The sequence below is a fragment of the Anopheles marshallii genome, chromosome X, assembly GCF_943734725.1.
Source record: "Anopheles marshallii chromosome X, idAnoMarsDA_429_01, whole genome shotgun sequence".
Classification (NCBI taxonomy): Eukaryota; Metazoa; Arthropoda; class Insecta; order Diptera; family Culicidae; genus Anopheles; species Anopheles marshallii.
This window is the reverse complement of record NC_071325.1, coordinates 9,583,146-9,602,654: the sequence shown is the minus strand read 5'-3', so window position 1 is coordinate 9,602,654 and position 19,509 is coordinate 9,583,146. Positions and strand designations below refer to the sequence as shown.

Here is a 19,509-nt window from a genome sequence, read left to right as displayed (position 1 = left end):
AGCAGCAACAAAAAAAAAAAACCCCTGCAACCAATCCATGCTACAGAAACCAACAACGCAATGAAAGCCGTTATCAATGGCAGGATGACATTTGCAACAACGCAAAACCGGAACCCGGTGTGGTCCCAGAATAGACGAATGGTGAAATATGGTAGAGCAGAACCGAGAAATTAAACGTGGAAAGAGAAACAACAGGATACATACACACACGGCCGGAAAATACAGTGCTTGCAACGTGCCTTCCGAAAAACCAAAAAAAAAAATCAACAACGAACGGAGCAGCAACAACACAAATGGGAGACGAGAGGCAAAAACCTTCCGACCACATTTTCGCATTTTATACCCGTTTATCCTTGCGGGTGTCGGAAATCAGGATATTAAAAAAAATAAAGGGTAACGGAGGTCCGTTTCACCTTTTGTTTGCCTGTTTGCTTTTTTTTTTGTGTTCACCCTGGCGGTTCATTTATTTCTTTATTCACCGCCAGCAAATGGTGGAGTTGTCGGAAACATATGACGTAGGAAGCTGGGTCGGTGTCAGTTTGCGATATCTGTTCGCCTATAATAAAGTAGCGAAGGGAAATGTCCCACTGTGTGTACTGTGTGTAAACACCCACCCAGTCAGCTGTGCGCTGGTGAAGATAGCAAAGCACCACCGCAGTATGGCAACAACAATCAACATACAACAACAACAAAAAATCCCCATATTGCCAGGGTATTTCTGCTGTTTACTACCGGCACGTCCATTGCCATGAGCACTAGCGTATGTGTGGTTTTGAGAAGGCCGATCTTCGTGTCCATATACAGATGCACATGTGCAGATCTTCTATCAACTTCTTCCTGGAAGCTTGGAAGTACTCTTAGAATTTGGGAGGCTGTTTTTTTTGTAATTATCCTGGTAATGTATGTGTAACTCATCTTTATTTACCTCATAATACTTGATCCGCTACAGTGCTGAGTTCCAGAATTTTATGGGTAATCTGAGATTCTTGTGGACATTATAGGCATAACAGTTGCAATAATATATTCTTGTGCTAATTAACTACAAAATATTTTAGAAAACCTTGTAGAAAAGATATATATCCTTTTCACCACTTATCGTAGGATATTTCATTCTGGAGGCGGTGTTAAATTCTTCGCTCAGATTCTTTTTTTTTATAGTAAAATTTAAAAAAGAAATGTTTTACATTTTTACAACCTATATGCATTCCTCCTATCACAACGAAGGATATTGTTTGCTTTCAGAATTCAGTGTTCGAATAAAATCGCGCTACGGAGAGCTATAAGATATAGGGTTCTAAGCACTTCCACTCCAAAGGACAATCCGCTCGGCCATCATCCGGGTGCGATCAAGTACCGGAAGGTGGTGCTGCAGTTACCCCCACGCGAACCATCGTTCCCGCTTAAGAATCGTACCAGCGGAGTGGTGTAAAGTGCTGATTACGGTTGAATGTAGTGATAAAAGTCGAGTGATATTTAAGACCCCGGGGGCGCTTCGGTGCGGTTTTGCCAGGCACGCACCAACTGGTGAGTCATGGTTTTGTGCGCCCTAAAATGACAAGCTGTAGGATTGTTGCAACCAGTGGTGCGCTTTAGTGCGGTGTAGTTAGTATCACAGTGTAAACAGTGCGTGGGCTTTACAGCCGTAACAGCAGCGGCGACAAACAGCGTGTAACTGAGCGGTGAACCGAGTGGGTAACTAACAGATGCATATTTTTACCGTGCCTGGCAATACGATGTGCTTGAATGGCAGGTTAATAGCAGCCGTCTTACTACTGCAGGGTAAGCATATCATATATGACTCGTCGCGTATTTTCAACCCGCTTTTAATTTGGAACGATGATGACAGTGAGTTACATGACTTCCTTCCAGGGCACACGGGTGTCACAAAATAATTTTCCTGCGCTGATCGGTGCAGATGTTCGTTTAAGCTTATGGTGTTGGGAAGTATATCGAAACAGCTCGATTGGAAAGCAGATTTGAGGTAGATATTAATTTCAAACACGGACGTGCTCGTTATCTTCCAAATCTGGTAGTGGAAAGGAGCCCAACTAACAGCTCACCTTGCCAGCGGCACGAAACGGAAGCAAAATGCCCCGTTGTTTGTAAATGCCGATTATGATTATCTTGATACGAAGGAAAGCTTCTTAGGCTTCTAATTAATTCTAACTCCACTAATTCTAATTATCATTTCCTCTCATCCAACGCGTGGCATCTCTCGGTGCTCGTGAGCCCTTTTTTCCGAAAGTAGAATGGCTCGTGTTAACTGTGGCAGCCATGGAAACAACAACTACACCGTTCATTCACACACAAAAACTTCCGTTCTGGCACACACAGGCGTGGTTTTCGCTTGGTAAGGTTACATTAGGAATCTTTTCCCACAATCTAACTGACTAAGAAGAGTATGTGTGAGTGGGAAATATTTTTCCAGCAGCCTCCAGCGAACGTGAATCCGCGAGGTGAATTGTTTTTCCTTCCATAGTTTATCTTTCCAGCGTTTAAATATGAGGACCCACTTAGCTGGCTGGCATAATTTTACACGCCATCCCATTATGCTTACTTTCTTTCTATATCTCTATCGCTTTCTGTCTCACCATCTCTCTTTTCCGTATCCAAGCCGTGGAGTTCTCTCGCGAACCATTCAAGATGCTTAAGGTGCTGTAGCATGCTATGCACCTCTGTGGCCATTAGTGGTCGTTTTTTTTTGTTGTTGTTGTGCGGCTGAGCTTAATGCTGCAGGAAAATAAGATTGGGGCGGTGCAGCTGGGAGGGAACACAATGGCGAGGAGTACAATGTTTCATTTTTACTTCACACTTTATGTGTTTGGTTTTCTCTGCACAATGGTAAATACAGCTACCATTGCTTTGTGAGTTGCTTTCCTCCCCCCCCGCAGCGTATAATTCCTTTTCCCAAATGTGCGTTTTTCCTTCTATGTGTGTGTGTGTTGCTTATGCCAATGGATGTGTGGTTCTTGGCGCTCGTTTTTTAGATTCTCGTCGTCACCATGCCCCATCCCAGCCGCGTTGTTTTTGGTTACCATTTGCTTCCTACACCATCCGCATCCGTGACCTTGCATTCCGTCCCACCAGCGGGAAATTCCCACGAGCGGGTGGGAGCACACTTCCGACATGCCATAAATCATGCTGACAAATTACTGAGTGACAGTTTTATTTTCTTGTCGCAATTAGTAAAAATATCTCGCAGAAGTTAGTGGACGGAAAAGGGAACATCGCGTGGTTTTTCTGCTTCTGGTGCTGCTGCTGCCGGTAGCGGTTGTTCACAGCGTATGATGTCGAAACCACCGATTTTGGGCGCGAGCACAATTTCCACATTAAACGGCTAGGAAGTGGTGTAATCTTTTGTTTGGCACCCCGTTCCACGAGTGAGTGATTTATCTTGGTGGTAGAGAATGGTGCTTTTTTTGATGTTGTTTCCGTCCTTCCAGTGTGTCTAGTTCGTATGAATGATCATATGGTAAATTGATTCATCTGAACGGCTTCGAAAGTTAATGATTAGGGCAAGCTTATAGCAAATATTATAGTGATTATACAAAACCATGCGCTGTTAGTTGGTGGAAAAACCTTGAAGTTCAACATATTTATACAAACTAGACGTTCAATACACCTTACAAACTAGCTTCTGTGAAACAAATAACGGATCACTCTAATGTTGCGGAGTTATTGAAGAAAAATGCCCTTCATTGTGAAGAGATAAATACACTTTCGCATGAGTGAATCGCCATTAGCGTTGCAGTCAGTGCGAGAACTTTTATAATCCGTTTCATACGAACATTGCTCTTCTGCACCGTGCAGACCGATACGGACTTGCGCTCGCTTGTTTTTTGGTCAAATTTTAAACACCATCGAAGCGGGGACGTCCTACCCGTCGAACAACTTTATTGCCTTTTTCGCACTCACGCGCCTCCGTATGATGGGGGCGCCTGGTCGCTCGTGCATTCCCCGGGCGCGTTATGGTCCTTTTGTTCGATTGATAGTACGCTTGACACCGTGAGTTCGTTTGATGAGGGTGAAAACTAGGCAAGTATTTTGATTACGTCATTGGCTTCATTAGCACATTGGAATGAAAATTCAAATTGCGAATTGCATACCTGCCGACCGAACGGTAACGCACCGCGGACGGATGTTCCAGATCGGTATGACGCATCTGCCTAACCAGCTGTGAATCATGACCATAATCTGCTGCGAGCTGATGGAAGTTGAGGATGGAGGTTTGCTTGTTCGGCAATATAAATTGAAGTTATTGAAGGCTAGGGAGAAGATTGAAATGTTTGGAAAAATATCGTAAAAAGTCAATACGAAATATCCTTAGAACTGGATTTTGTTTTAGATATTGTAATAAAAAATATCTGCAGATCTCTACGACATCAATGGTGGATTCGAAAAATGAAGTATTGGATCCAGTAATATAAATTTATCCCTTTTTCGGGCACAATAAACCTTAGAAAATCTTATCCTTTTAACTTACCTGACATACCTTAGCTATCTTTTACTTTTATATTCATAGGTCCCTAAACTATCTCAGTCAGCAATTGTGAATTAAAAAAAACCCAAAACGGTTCAATTGTGACAACATTTATTATATACCTTGTGAGACAGATCTCGTAACTCTACTGTTCATCCAGATTCCAAACCCATTATGTTGTTTTTTTTTTTTGGGTAAGTTATTTTCAGTGAAAATAGGGAGAACCTCCATTACAACATCCTAGCCACCCATATATCATACAAAAAATGAACCTTCTGTAATGTACATAATTTCTACATTTCCGTTGGCAATGATATATGCAAATAAATCCTTTCCTTGGCTTCTTCACAATAGCGTTAACGCTTGCCAGATGTCTGCAGCTGACGGATATCACCGTGCCGGAAGTGGTGGATGTACGCGAGACGGTAACGCTTTCCTGCAGCTACGACATGGGACTGCACAAGCTCAACTCCGTCAAATGGTACAAAGACGAGCGGGAATTCTTCAGGTGGGTTTTTTTTTTCGTTGTAAGCCTGGGTGATGGGAGATTGTTTTTTTTTTTTTACTTTATACCCCCTAACGGCACCGTTTCCTTTGTCTGATTTCGTTCCCAACAGATACTCGCCGATGATGCCCAAGAGCCTGATGTTTTTCGACGTGGACGGTGTGACGTTGCTGGAGAATTCGACGGTACAGATCTGCAATCAGTTTATGTGCAGCATTCAGCTGTACAAGCTCACCATTCGCTCGAGCGGCTCGTACCGGTGCGAAATATCTGGCGATGCGCCAGAGTTCAAGCTGGCGCACGGCGTCGGTAATATGACGGTGGCCGGTAAGATAGATTAATGAATGACGCTTCTGCTGAGGGTGTGGTTTATGGAACGTAGTGTTTCTTCTTTTGCATTCATTTCCCTACCTCAATTGCTGGTACAAATGAAGATTGTTTAATTGATGATTAATATGCATACCTCTAAGCACAATGCACTACAAAACCATTCTTTGTGTTAAACTGGGAGCAAACCATAGAAAGAATGTGTTTGGCTTGATCGCTCACCGTATCACTTTGCAGTGACATTGAAAGGCATACATTCATGTGGGAAGTGAATGAAAAATAACCTCCCCAAAACTAGCTCTCGCATCCTTCCCCCCTCATCCCCCTCCACCCTTGCAATCCTTCTCATTGGGGTTCGGATCCCAATCTGCTTATACACTTTCTCACAAATGGTTCACTTTCATAGCCACTACAGTGGATTACGGCTAAGCATTTTGAGCTCGTTACGGCTTTCCAGGTTTCCAGGCCCTGCCAAACGCACGACTGTCATCCGGCAGTCAATGTTATCGGGATGCGTTTGCCGTGCGCCGTGGCGGACCCCACAAAAACCTCAATCTCGCAAATCCCAGTAAAGCAATAGATTATCGCCTCAATGACATGTGTTGAACCGTTTTTCATGTGCCACACGAGTACGGCATTGCGTATGGCCGGGCAGCCACTATTTACAGGCGCCCGGGGACACTGGGACTGCCCGTAATCCCAGCACTAATGCATACTTGGGGTGTGACCGTGGCACGTAACCGAGCAGCAAAGGTGAATCGGTTTTGGGTTTTTGCAAGGCCGTAATGTACGGTGGGTATGCATGGTGCCGGGTAGTGATATTTGTTAGAAAATTACAGTTCAAAAAGCGGCGGTGAACATCTGGTACGGTTCGTTGCAAAAGATGCAAAAACCTGGAAGGTTTATGACTCACGTTGATTAGCTCGGGTGTTCAAGACTAATTGAGTAATAAATCCAATAACGTTGACTCCTAACAATCGGGCCGTGTTTGGGACGGTCTGTCAGGATTCTTGCTTTTGCAGCCTCTACTTTAGGGTGTTTTCTCTCCTGACGAAGCAACGAATTCCCAGCGCATCAGTAATCTTTCATGATGCTTTTTTCGCATACGTTCCTTACAAAATGTGCTGATCGAGAGCCGACTTTTGAGGCTGATTCGGTTCAACAAAAGGTGCACAATTAAAGCAAAACAACTGCGTACCGGTAAAGGCTTGTTCTGCACTGTGGCACGAATTTGTCATGTGATGTTTCGGTTTTTGCTGGACGGCGATACACCCATAAGATTATGCTATTATTAATGTAAGTAATTTCATTCACGCCGCCTACGGGAGAATGGTTCTGGTGGGGTTTGGTACCGATTCTATCGTGCGAGAAGGCGATGCTTTCACTGTAGCGCCCCGGAAATTGCGTAAGAATCATTTGCCACACAGAAAGCAAGCGTTATGGCCCTCGTGGTTTGTTTGTTTTTGAGCAGTTCCGGGTTTTGCGTTATTATTGTGCGTATTATTTTAAATAATCCTAGGGGTACTGCTGGGTTTGGTTGTGTGGCGAGTACATAAATAATTAAAAATGATACTGTGAAACCATTTGCGTAATCCTCCGTCCGGTATCTGTGTTTGCTTCTCTTTTGCCCTAGCAACGATACGTTTGCCGTTCACTCGCTGCCAATGGTTAAGTGTTGGCATATTCTTCGGCATGGTTTTGGTGTTTGGTGGTGCTCAGTGTAAATATTACTGAAATTCGAGGAATTTTGCGGTTTGCTGGTGAATTTTTGCGAGACCCGTCCCGCAGGAGACAATGGTACGATGGGCGAAGGGAAACCACAACCATTTCTGCCTGCCGAAGCCGACCATTATAAGCTGGAACCATTGTGTGTGTGTGTGTGTGTTTTTTCATCAAATTTTTCTTGTTTTGTTCACAAAATTGTAACGAAGAATGAAGAGTTCGCAAGCATTTGTTTCGCAAAGTATTGGAAAGGCAATGTACCTGCGTTCGGGGAAATGGGAATCTAGACAAATGTGAGCAGCGCTACCATACCAGCCGAAGGGCTTCCTCTGGTCCGCGGGGCATCGGTGATTTCTAGGAAGCAAAAGAAAATAAAATGCCATTCAGCTATTCCGCACCGCAGCAGCAAACAATGTTGTCCGCCCACGTGTTATGATCGTGCGGTTCCACTTGGAGAAATATCGCTGTCGAACGTATCGAATATTTGGGGCGTTTGCTACATTTAAGCATTTCGCTGGTGAAAGGACAATTTGCGTCTGTCTACAATGCTATCTAATGGTAATGTTAATGCTTATAGGGACGCTACTCGTTATATGGGTTTGTAAATAAATGTTGCAAGGATGTCTCTTCTTAAAGAATTCGAGATTTGAGCATTTAATATAATTCGATTGAACGATGTAGTGAAGGTTTTATGCCCATTTAGGATGTGGACTCTGCCCAAAACGGTCGATATCCTTAAGGGGGCATCCTCAAGCATGGTGCTTACTAAAATTTTTAGACTCTTATATGTAGAAGAACTGTTTGAGCTGTACGATGAACTCCCTGTCGTACAACGAATAGGCATGCATGGGTCATGTCATTAGAATGACACCGGACAACCCAGCGGAGGCGTTGAAGAAGCAATGGATTCACTTAAATTATGTAAGTTTAATCAAGACTGTTCTAAGATAGTTCTATTTTGTCGGTTTTTTGTAATAAAAAATGGCTTCTTTAGCACTCAAAACATAGGAGAGAAAAGGTCATTTTTATTCCCATCAATCATCCGTAAATGCTGTTGTGAATCTATAATTTGGAACGTTTGTCTAGCGAAGGCAGGTTCTATCAATATGAAATCAACATCACCACTGCATGTACGCTGACAAATTGCAAATTTATGTTTCCAATGTCATGCTTTTGTTATGTTTTCAACGATAAGGCAATACGTAGTTAAGCATTGTCGCAAGTGGCCCAACGGAAGACTTTCGGTTTGAAGAAACTCCTTGGAGTCTTTAGCTATCCGAAACAGAAAAAAAGTGCTGTTGATAGCTGCATCTGAAATCGTTCGAGGTGTGTAACGGGGGCTTAGGTCGTAACCATCTATCCATTGAATAGCTCCCGAAGGGGTCCGAATGCAGCCAGTACGGCAGGCATAACAGGTCTAACACGAGAAATCGAAAGCACGATAAGCTCAAAACTGTGGCTGTAAAGCATATGGCTTCCCGCTGGAACTTCCACCGAGGCACTACGACAGGCAACCGGGCAAGAAATTACAATATGCAGCAAACATTTTAAAATATGCTCCAGGATGCCTTCCCATTTTTTGGTAGGTTTTGTGTGGCGAACAAAGCGGAAAGGAAGCACACAAAATTGAAAGATCGCACAAATTGTGGTAAATCGTCCGAAATCGTTCCACGAAAAAAGGCGCCTTCTTTTTCGTAAAGGAAGCAATGGAAAGTGGGTGCGGGAAGCGAACGGGGGGTGAGATGGTGGGCAAACACAGTAACAATAAAGACAATCAGCACGCTCAGCGCGAGCAAAGCGATAGAAAGTAAGCAAAGGAGCTGAGCACGATTTAGAGCGAACGGAATGGAAAGCAAAACCCATTACACGGATCCGCAAGCGGCGAGGGATAACAGCGAGAAATGGCTTCAATGGGTGTGTTTTGGGGCCTGCCTGTAAACTGGGAAATAGATCCGGTTTTTCCGGTTGTTGGATGCGGCCAAGGGCATTGGGTAGGTTATGAGCTGTGCGATGAGTGAAGGATAATTTTAAGCCATCTAATTATTTTTATAATATTCGCAGCAGAGTGATGATGGGAACGATGAAGATGCAAAGCGCCGAACGGTTGGATCGATGCGATGAGGATGAGAAAGGCTAAATGGGATAAAAATCTCCTTACGATTCGTAATAGCGATCAGCATCGATACCGAACACGACAGGCTACGCTCTAGTTCCACATTTAGGACGATGACATCAACCCTGGCAGTGGTTTCAGATGAGATGTGGCATGTCCGGATGGTCGTTGAATAAAAGAGCAAGGCTTTTTAGCGTTTAATGATCCATTCGCTGCGCCCGGAGGGAAGGAGGTCAACCGGAGGTCGGGTAGATGAGATTTGATTATTATTATCACATTCTCGTGACCCACCGCCAGAAACCAGATTGAGCCAGATTTTCTGCATTCTCACGACTGTCACATTGTGTGGCGGTGGGTTGGGATGCGGGGGGGGAGAGATTTTGCACAAGACGGCGTGTACTTCTTCCGTTCGCTCCACACGATCTCCTTCTCCACAGTGCAATTGCCAGGTTTTCCGGCGTTCCTCACCCGACCGGCTTCCTGCTCACCCTGTCCGTAATGCCTTTATGTTTATCCTTTAGCGCAATGCACGGCCCGAATGGGAATGGTGAATGGTTGGGAAATGCCCGCCGGGTTGTATGCTTTCATGGCTCGTGGAAACATTAAGGCCACAATGGGGAGGGAAACTCCACGAAGAGTTTCCGCGCGCACCCGTCCGGAGGCGTGCAAGTGCTTCGGGGGAAGGAGGGGGGGGGGGGGGGGGTGCCGGTTGTTCGCCTATTTTCTTACGAATTCACTCGCACATTTCAACAGCCGGTTGGAAAAGGGAGAATGAGAATCCACTATTAAGCATTCTCTTGCTCCGCAATCCTCCGTTCTCTATTTCATCGTGGCCGCTCGGCTCTGCCCGTTGGAGGTTAAATCTTTTATCATTCGAATGCTTAATGTAGTGGAAAATTTATTGTTTCTTTACGGTGACAAGGCAGATTTTGGATTTGGCAAGAAAATCACTTTTTCCTTGGTTAATTTCATTTCGCTATGCCAATCGTTTCATTTAGCTCCGATTTCTTGCCCGCTCATCGTCGTGCGTTGTGTCCAGCACGTTATCATCCATCCCGCACGTTGTTTTTTTCTCATGCAATCGCAAAACCACTCGCGTCTAGAATTTCGCATATCAATCGAATTGGAACGGAACCTTTGGCCGCAATGTTCGCATGTGAAGGCCGGGTTTTTGTTTTCTTCCCTCGCGATTGAGCGGCTTTTGTTCTTTCGGTCGCATCAACTTTGCTTCTCATCGTTAATTTAATCAATCCATCATTGCGTTTTGCTCGTGTCGCTAACCTGCTGATTGTTATGGTTGCGTGTGAAAACTGATGCAATGGGTACGATGGGAACCCGTTTAGCACTTGTTCGTAATGTGCTTCTGATCCGACGATAAAGTTGAGTTTGTTCTATTTGATTGGATCAAGTTCGTGATATGAACTAACAAACAGGAAGAATGTAATTAACAGAAATATTAAAAATTGTGTATGAAATTGATTGGATTGGATTGGTTTGCGAATCAGAGCGCATCTTTGTACTGAACGTATGACTCCGAATCGCAGATATAGATTTATGAGTCCTGAAAGACTCACAAATCCCTCGACAAACATGGCTCCTGAAAGATTTTTAAATCCTTAATGATTCATGACCGCTCAAAGATTCAAGCATCCTTAAAGAACTACTAAACCCAAAAGACTAATGATTCCTCAAAGATTCATTATCCCTGAAAGATTCAAGAATCAAAAAAAAAAAATCCATGACTCTTGAAAGATTTTTAAATCCTCAACGATTCATGACTACTTAAAGATTCATGAATCCTTAAAGAATTGACTAAACCCAATAGATTAATCACTCCTCAAAGATTCTTTACTCGTTAAAGATTCATGAATCCTCAAAAATCCATGACTCCTCAAAGATTTTTAAATCCTCAATGATTCATGACTGCTCAAAGATTCAAGAATCCTTAAAGAATTACTAATCCCAAAAGAGTAATGATCCCTAAAATAATCATTACTTCTCAAAGATTCAAGCATCCTTAAAAATGCATGACTCTTGAAAGATTTTTAAATCCTCAATGATTCATGACTACTCAAAGATGCTTTAATCCTTAAAGAATTATTAAACCCAAAAGATTAATGACTCCTCAAAGATTCATTACTCCTTAAGAATTCATGAATCCTCAAAAATCCATGACTCTTGAAAGATTTTTAAATCCTCAATGATTCATGACTGCTCAAAGATTCAAGAATCCTTAAAGAATTACTAATCCCAAAAGAGTAATGATCCCTAAAATAATCATTACTTCTCAAAGATTCAAGCATCCTTAAAAATGCGTGACTCTTGAAAGATTTTTAAATCCTCAATGATTCATGACTACTCAAAGATGCTTTAATCCTTAAAGAATTATTAAACCCAAAAGATTAATGACTCCTCAAAGATTCATTACTCCTTAAGAATTCATGAAGCCTCAAAAATCCATGACTCTTGAAAGATTTTTAAATCCTCAACGATTCATGACTACTCAACGATTCATCAATCCTTAAAAAAATACTAATCCCAAAAAATTAACGACTCCTCAAAGATTCATGAATCCTTTTAGGATTAAAAGGTTCGTGAATCCTCAAAGTCTCGCAATTCTTAAAAGATTCATGAATCTGTCAAAATATATAAATCCTCAAAGAACTCATGAATTATCAAAGATTCATGAATCCCTCCAGAGTTCTATCAAAATCTCCTGCTGTTGTTTAATAAAAATCTGCCATATTGCTGTATTGTGAGAGCTATCTTAAACGTTTCGCTCGGACAAATTCGGAAAATAAAATCACCCCGTGGGTCTGGAGCGTTCGCTTTGATAGTCGTTCACTAACACAGCCTGCCCGAAATCGTACACCAATATAATGCAATCGGCAGCGAGTACGATATTGCTTCAATTGCGTTTGATGCCTCCTTTCTCGATCGGAGGTCAGGAAGTGCACCTCCAGTACGTTCTTGTAGCTTGTTCAGCTCAATCCGCACCAGTTCCTGTCGGTCGTTCTATGATTTTGACAGCCTTTATACCATTAACCACACTTCTATCTAGCAGGGTAAAAGTGTTTGACCGTACGATTCCACTGTCGGTCCAAGGGTTTTAACATCCGTAGCGGGCTTTAGCACTACGCCCTCGTGCGGCTTTCAATAACGAATCGTCGTAACCGATACACTCGGATACAATGACAACTCGATTTTTACTGGTGGAGGGAAAATTCTAGCCGCTCTGCATCGATTTTCGGGCCCGTTTTTTCCCGTAAAACCCCCGCCCGGCACGAACCCCATAAACAGCATCCCATCTCGATTTCTGTGTCACTTTCACTCTTGCTTACCGACACACCACGTCCCCGCAACGTGATTTATCGATGTGTGAAACTATTCCTGAGGCGGGCAGCAAGTAGGGTTTCGTGGGCTCGTAACTTTGAAAGCTTTTCCGTTTGTCTGCAGGCATCCAATTTCAAATCGGATCGGATTTCGAGAGCTCTCACGAGGTCCCAAAAAACGTCTCGTTGGTGGTTTTTCGGGCAGGCTAAAGCCTTCGAAAGCCAGCGTTATAAAACAGTGCCGGCCCGATAAAGGCGCTGTCGATCGTAGCGAGCGTGACGTTGACCGTGGTGGAAGTAAGCTTCCAATAATGTCGAAGAACTCCGGCACGGGATGCTTTATCCGGCGGTTCCGTCACTGTCTTCCGTACTGGCATGTGGCCCCCAAATCCCGGCCAGCGTAACTTTCTGCATCGCGTAATGGTGTCGACAAATTTATGTGGCTAGAGCGCAAACAACACTTTACCAGTCGCACCCACTTAATAGGCATCCGGTTCGCTATTTAGCCGGTTGGTGTACGCAAGCCACATTTCGCATATGGTTTCGGCTGCAATGCCACAAATTGGATGTTATCGGAAAATTGATTTCAAGTGATTTTCAACAGTTTTAGCACAATAGCTTCAGCTAATTTTAAAACAGACCATAAAAAAACAGACAAAACAAAAAAAAAATCAACAACCGAGCGAGTGGAAATTCATATTGATAAACGTGACAAATGAGCGGTGCGGTGCGACGTTAAAAACCCGTTTATAACTCAACAATACGATATACTTCGGCACAAATCAAATTAACCCGCTATACCAGAATCTGTTTATTGAAAATTATCTCCCCGATATGAATTGAATTTGTATTAATTAGTATACATAACTCAAATACGTCAGTGTGCCGCTAACTCTCCCTTTCAGTAACGGGTACGCCGATAGGTGTAATTGATTGGAGATAAATACATTTATAAACTACCAGACGCACGGGGAAACGTTAGCGACGGTCCTATTCCTTTTTTTTCTCTCACTCCTGCCCTCAAATCCAACCCTTTGCGCCGTACTTATTGTGTTTGCGTTAATCTGCACACGTGACACTATGTTGTTAGCTAGTGGTGCCTGTGGTTTTATTTTTGTCACGTTGTACGGAACCATAAATAAATAATAATTAAGTGCTGGTACGGCGACTGCGGAAGCGACTTGCGGCTGGTTAGGGGAAGGTATGATACAGTTGGTTCTGTTTAAACTGTGAATAACTAAATCACTTATCCGGTTGCTGATGATATTGAACAGTTGTTTCTTTTTTTTTTTTATTGTTGTTTCAGATAGGTCGTTTGATTCTTTTGTTTGGGAAAATGCTATGTACCGACCATATATTTTCCCGTGCTTCTTTGCAGGGGGTGTGGTTGTAAAAAAAAACTGATGCAATTGAATTGTGATAACTCCTGCTCCGGTGCTCATTCATTCGTGTTAATCTTCCCCTCAATTGGTTCTCGTTTAAAAAAGCGACCAATTTCGATTGTTTTCAACCAATTTAACTATTATACGCGGGTGATGACCGATCCTTTTTATATGCGATACGAGCTAAACTATAAATTAGTTATTTAAAAAAATTAATTTCATATTTTTTTCTTATTGTCTTCTAATGTAAAAAGGATTGAGACAATCAAAAAATTAACAAATGAAGTAAAAATAATTTAGTAATCCTACTTTTGTACAATTTTGCAAAACGGGGTGATTTAATCCGATTTTCCATTTGATCGACCTTTGTGGATCATTCTTCGACCCCAGGAAACGCCAGGAATTCAAGGTTTTTATTTTTAAATAGTAGTATTTGTGATAGTCTATGAAATTTCATAACCTGTCATGGCTATCATTTTTAATAGCCACAAGTTTTGGAATTCAATGTGTTCCAGTTTGGAAGTCAATAAATTCAATACGAACTTTGTAAATTCTACGCGGAGTTGTGTTCCTACATAGTTATTACTTTACATAGTCTTTTTCTCAACTAGTTTTGAATCCAGGGAGCAGATGTTCATGTATGTTTCTGTTTTAATAACCTCAGTTGGTGAAAAGGGCACATTGACAAATACCCCACATTTTGAAAAATTTGATCAGGATTGCAGGAAAAATGGGTGTCATCCGGTGTTTCCTGGAAACGGATTGATGATCTGGCCTTGGCAGCACGATGTGCTCTTCTATGAGTAAATCAAGAAGATGAAAAAGAAAAGAAAAAGGAAGAAAAAGAAGAAGATTTCCGGTTAACAACATATTTGAAGCTCCCCAAATTTCTTGACGAACCTCGGAGGCAGACTTAGTGGGCCTTGGACCTGAGTAGTGGGACTTGTCTGATGTGTCATAATCCACCAGCGAGATTCCTGTAACACTGTTTCCAATCATTATATATGATAGCATGTGTAGCAATAGTTTGAAACAATCCACCCCCGACGTGATGTCATCACGGAATTTCACGCCCTTTACGCCGAAAGTCACGTTTTAGTTCGTCCTCGTTTCGCCCATGCCTTCGAAGAAAGAAAAATTAGCCATTGTAAGGCGATTTATTACCTATTTGCTACGAAACGTGGATGAATATTGGTGAAGAGGTGGTGAACGTTCCGAATGGTTCGGGGACGGTTTCAACATTTGTTATCGCACCGAAAACAAACACACACACACACAAACCCCTTCCTCGAAAAAAAAACACCGAAATGGAAAATTGTATTCTGCAAGTTAGCTAAAGGGCTTACAGCCGGAAACGCCACCTGATCGAAAGTTCCACTCCCACTTATGATGGCTTTGCGCTATTTTTCATCTGCTGCGTGTGTGTTTCCGTGTGGCGGGTGCAAACGCGCACGCCACTTCACATCCATCAGCGGGCACATCCTTCAGGGAATGGGTACGCGGTGCTTCAGAGCAGCAAACAAGGTGAAGAGAGTGTGTTAAATGTGGCAGCTTGGTGTGTCGGCGGGAATGAGATAATTATGAAAAATTAGAAAGTTTCCGGCGTATTCTTAATTACGCCAAAAGCAACATTAATTAGTCATCAATTTGCACTTTTATCGCGAACGCGGGCATTCGCTCATCGGTGTGCGCTGGGATCCGTTCGCATCCATCCCGCTAATAGTGGTGCTAGTGCGGGTGCTAGAGTTTTATTTTTGAGCACGGCTGGCATTGCTGGCGGTGTTGGCAAAGTTACAAGGGGAACACTAATAGTTGTAACGGAATCGCTTTAGATACGACTAATTGGGGAACTTAGACGAGGCGAACGAAGCGTCCTGCTTTATCCACCGTGCGGTACGTGCCGTTTCGGTTGTGTTCGCCATCACGTACGGCTGATCAAGTGTTCGGCTAACGGTACGACTTAATTCTATCCATTACCTCAGCCAGGCACATCAAATACGGTACGGCGGTAACTCCAACCGGATACTTGACGCGTTGGGTTTTTACCCGATATCCTCGGTGGCCATGTTCCTTGGCGATACTTTCCGAAGGTGTCCGCTTCCCGCACGGGTGCTGGTGGGGTAAGATTAATTTGTTGAGCAGCTGAAACCTGCCGAGGATTGCGTGGCAATCAAAAGGAACCCTTTGCCAAACTTGGGCACGGATCTTTTTCAGATGCCTCGGCTAAGGACAAAAGTTCAAACAGTGGTCCGTGCGGGTGCGGCAAACGTATGGGGCCGGGTTTGGAGTTGATTGATCCGAGCCGTGCTCCATTAGCTCCAGCAGTGAACATTCCGTGCCATTAATTAATAATCGTAATCAATTTGCGCTCGTTGTACAGTTCGGTGCGGGGTACCGAGATTTACCCGTGTTAGCGGAACGGACGATTGGGTCGAGGGAAGAATGGGTCTTTTTTTTTTTTAGCTCACGCACCATGCGGTAAAATGTTGCCCTAATTACAGCCCATTCTTCATTTCGCTCTTAACCTTTCATTCACGACAGTCTACCCACAGTTCGAACCCATCATCAATGGACTGCAGCATAATGGGGCACAACATAACTACGCGCTCGGTGATTTCGTTGTAGCGAACTGTTCATCCGATATGTCCAGCCCGCCGGCCCGGCTTTACTGGTACATCAACGACCGCAACGTAAGAGCATCGTACCGCGAGCATTGGTACCGTGCAGACGCGCGGCCAAAACATATAATGTTGTAACCATCCCACTGCTATTGTTCGACCGCAGGTACCGTCGGAATACCTCCAGCCGCAGCATGAAACGACGGTGGAGAACGATGGCTTTCTGTTGCGATCCCGCACGCTCGAGATTCGCTTTTACATCGACGAGAAGCGGCTCGGCAAGCTAAAGGACAAGCTGGTGCTGAAATGTTTGGCACGGATCGACTCCATCCCGCAGGCAACGCGCGAGTCAACGCAGATCATCCACATCCCGACAACGGACGCGCTGCGCAACCAAAAGCTGATCAATTGGCGCGGATCCGATGGTACGTACACGCATTCAACCCTACCGTATAAACGCTCTTCCCATTTCCCCCAGCACTGTTTATGCAAAACAAAACATAAAACGACTGTAATTCACTTTGCAAAACATAATTGCACGCAGAATGGAAGTACAAAAAACAAAACAACAATTTAGTTGTAGCTTCATTTCGTTCCTTCCAGCCGCTCGCCACACAATCAACCAACGCTCGTCAGTGAAACGCTCGTAGGCGAATGGCGCCGTGGACCGCGATCCTAGTCGCATGAGCCGCACAACCAGGGCATGGTCGTGATTGTTGTGGTGAAGTGTACGCCCAGAATAAAATTCCTTGCCAGCTTTTTTTGTGGCTGGACCGCTCTCGGGCGTTCCATTGCGAAGGAGAAGATGATTATTTCCTGTGCAGAACGAAATAGAAGCTACAAATGCTTCAATTGAGCTAGTTGATATGAGTTCAGTTGTTCAACTACAAAGTCTATCCATTATTCGTATAGGACATTCATTTTGCAACTGAGTTAGTATTTTTGATAATTTAAAGTCAAGAACTTGGTGTAAAATGGTTTAACGTTTTTCGATGTACAAGTATGTTTCCAATTTGTTTATTCAACCATAAGACACTCGTTTTAATCCCATCATTTGCAGAGCATGACTTTCTGGGACATGCATGAATTCTATTTTTCTTCATATTAAGTAATATCAGTAGCTCCTTTAAGCAATGCTGCAATGTTGTTGTTCAATTTCAATCTTACAGATACAGTCAAGTCTCTCTAAGGTAGTATCGCTCAAAGATGTCACAAAGATGTCAAGTCTCTCTAAGATGAACATTTTTGACAGTTTTATTTCATTTTCAATACATTTTATTTCTCTCAAAGCTGCAAAGTCTTTCAAATATAATTTTCTCTAAGCTACACATGATGTTTATACACCAATGTCTCTCTAAGGTAGCCGTGTTTTAGTGTTTGCCAATGACAGCTCGTGATGGTTGCGTTTACAGAGTATGGTTGAAGACTTTTGCCATATATAAATAGTATACCAACCAAGATAGCGATCATTTCAGCTTGCAGGTTAGAGAGACTTGACTGTACATGAAATCTGAAATGCTTTTGAAAACATGTTGAAAACTTTCTTGTAGCTCCCAAAACTTTTTCATCGCGAAGCAATTACCCACCTACATACAAAGTAGATGATAAAATATATAACTAATAAGTGTACTGTTTCCACGAGTTCCATTGTTCTTTACGGTGTTTGACCGAAACCATATGAATTGATTGATCTATTTACAGCTTCATCACTGCATCACACAGACATATGCCAGATGTTTGTCGTGCTCTGCCTCGCACTACGCTTCTACACGTGGCTTGTATAATTATACACCTCACATCGTTTGCTTAAGACGCAGCAAAAGTACGTAAACCGTGCAGTGTTTATGCAGCCAGGTTGAACTTTGTGCCAAGCCAAAACGAAATGGTATCCGCCCAAGCGAAAGGAGGAACGCCAACATAGTTTGACCGGCCAGGCGGATATTTGGGGATATCATTAGACATTTAAATTTGTTTCGGCAGAATGCGATTTAACACAGACAGATACAAATCAAAATGTAATTTCTACTACCGTTAGTACGTTTATCTCAGTTGTTGAGTGTTCGTTGAGTTGCGATGAGTTACAGCGCCCATGGTTTACATTAGTGCACATTGCAAGTGGGAAAATTATATCACATTCCAAATGCGTGGAAAATGTTACGAAATACGATTGATAACAAAAGATTAAGAAAAAGAGAGAAAAAAAAAACAGGAAAAAATAAATACTGCTCGGGATGGCTCGGGGAAACCACAGAGACAGCAAGAAAAAAGATGGCGACCGTTGCACTAATGCAGTGTACTAAATTACGCCATTCGTGCTGCTGTCGAGCGGAAAATGTAAATATTTAATCACTACTGCTGAAACCGTATAGGGACGGTAGGATCGAAAGTTGTTCCTGTTAAGGTCTAGTCGCTGAAGGATTCTTGCCAAGCAGTGCATGCTTCATAACACGGTCGGAGCGTTACCAGTACCTCCGGCAGGGGCAAAACATGCTCGGAAAGGGAGTGATTGGAAATTCTAGTGCGCACGCCGACGAAGCGTCCAGCTTCGCCCATTCATTTAAACAGCGCAAAGGTTGCAATACGCGTCATGGTGCATTATAGTTGAGGCGAAGAAAAAAAAAACAACATTGAAGCAAACAAAAAAAAGAGATGAAAATACTCCAACAACAAAACAAAAAAAAACAATCTAAACATGCGTTGCAACAGTCGGTTAAAAAAGGGGAAGGAAAATGTAACTACCTGGGTAAAAGAGATGAGAAAAATGGCCTTTTTTTGTCGTACTTATTCCAGCGCGTGCAGCAACAAAACAGCTGGAGTAGGCGCGATCGAAAGGGTAGCGAAAAGATCAAATATATGAACTGGTGTTAGATAGTTTCATAGAAATTTTTCTACAATTTAGTTAATGACAAATGTTGATGCTTACGTTTGGCGAGCGTGTTTGATTAGTGCGCGCGTGAAATGGATTGTGGTGCTAGATGATTGAAAAGCAAAAGCTACCGGGTATTCCTAACCTCAAAACGAGCAGAAAAC

At 43.0% G+C, this 19,509-nt stretch overlaps 1 protein-coding gene across 1 annotated transcript; it reads left to right on the top strand.

Annotated features, from left to right (window-relative positions):
- Positions 1-1,703: 1,703 nt before the first annotated feature.
- Positions 1,704-18,263, top strand: LOC128706794 (uncharacterized). Its single transcript, XM_053801739.1, has 6 exons — positions 1,704-1,779; positions 4,835-4,988; positions 5,098-5,312; positions 16,403-16,551; positions 16,646-16,904; positions 18,181-18,263. The coding sequence occupies exons 1-6, from the start codon at positions 1,704-1,706 to the stop codon at positions 18,261-18,263; spliced, it is 936 nt and encodes a 311-aa protein (XP_053657714.1).
- Positions 18,264-19,509: the final 1,246 nt, after the last annotated feature.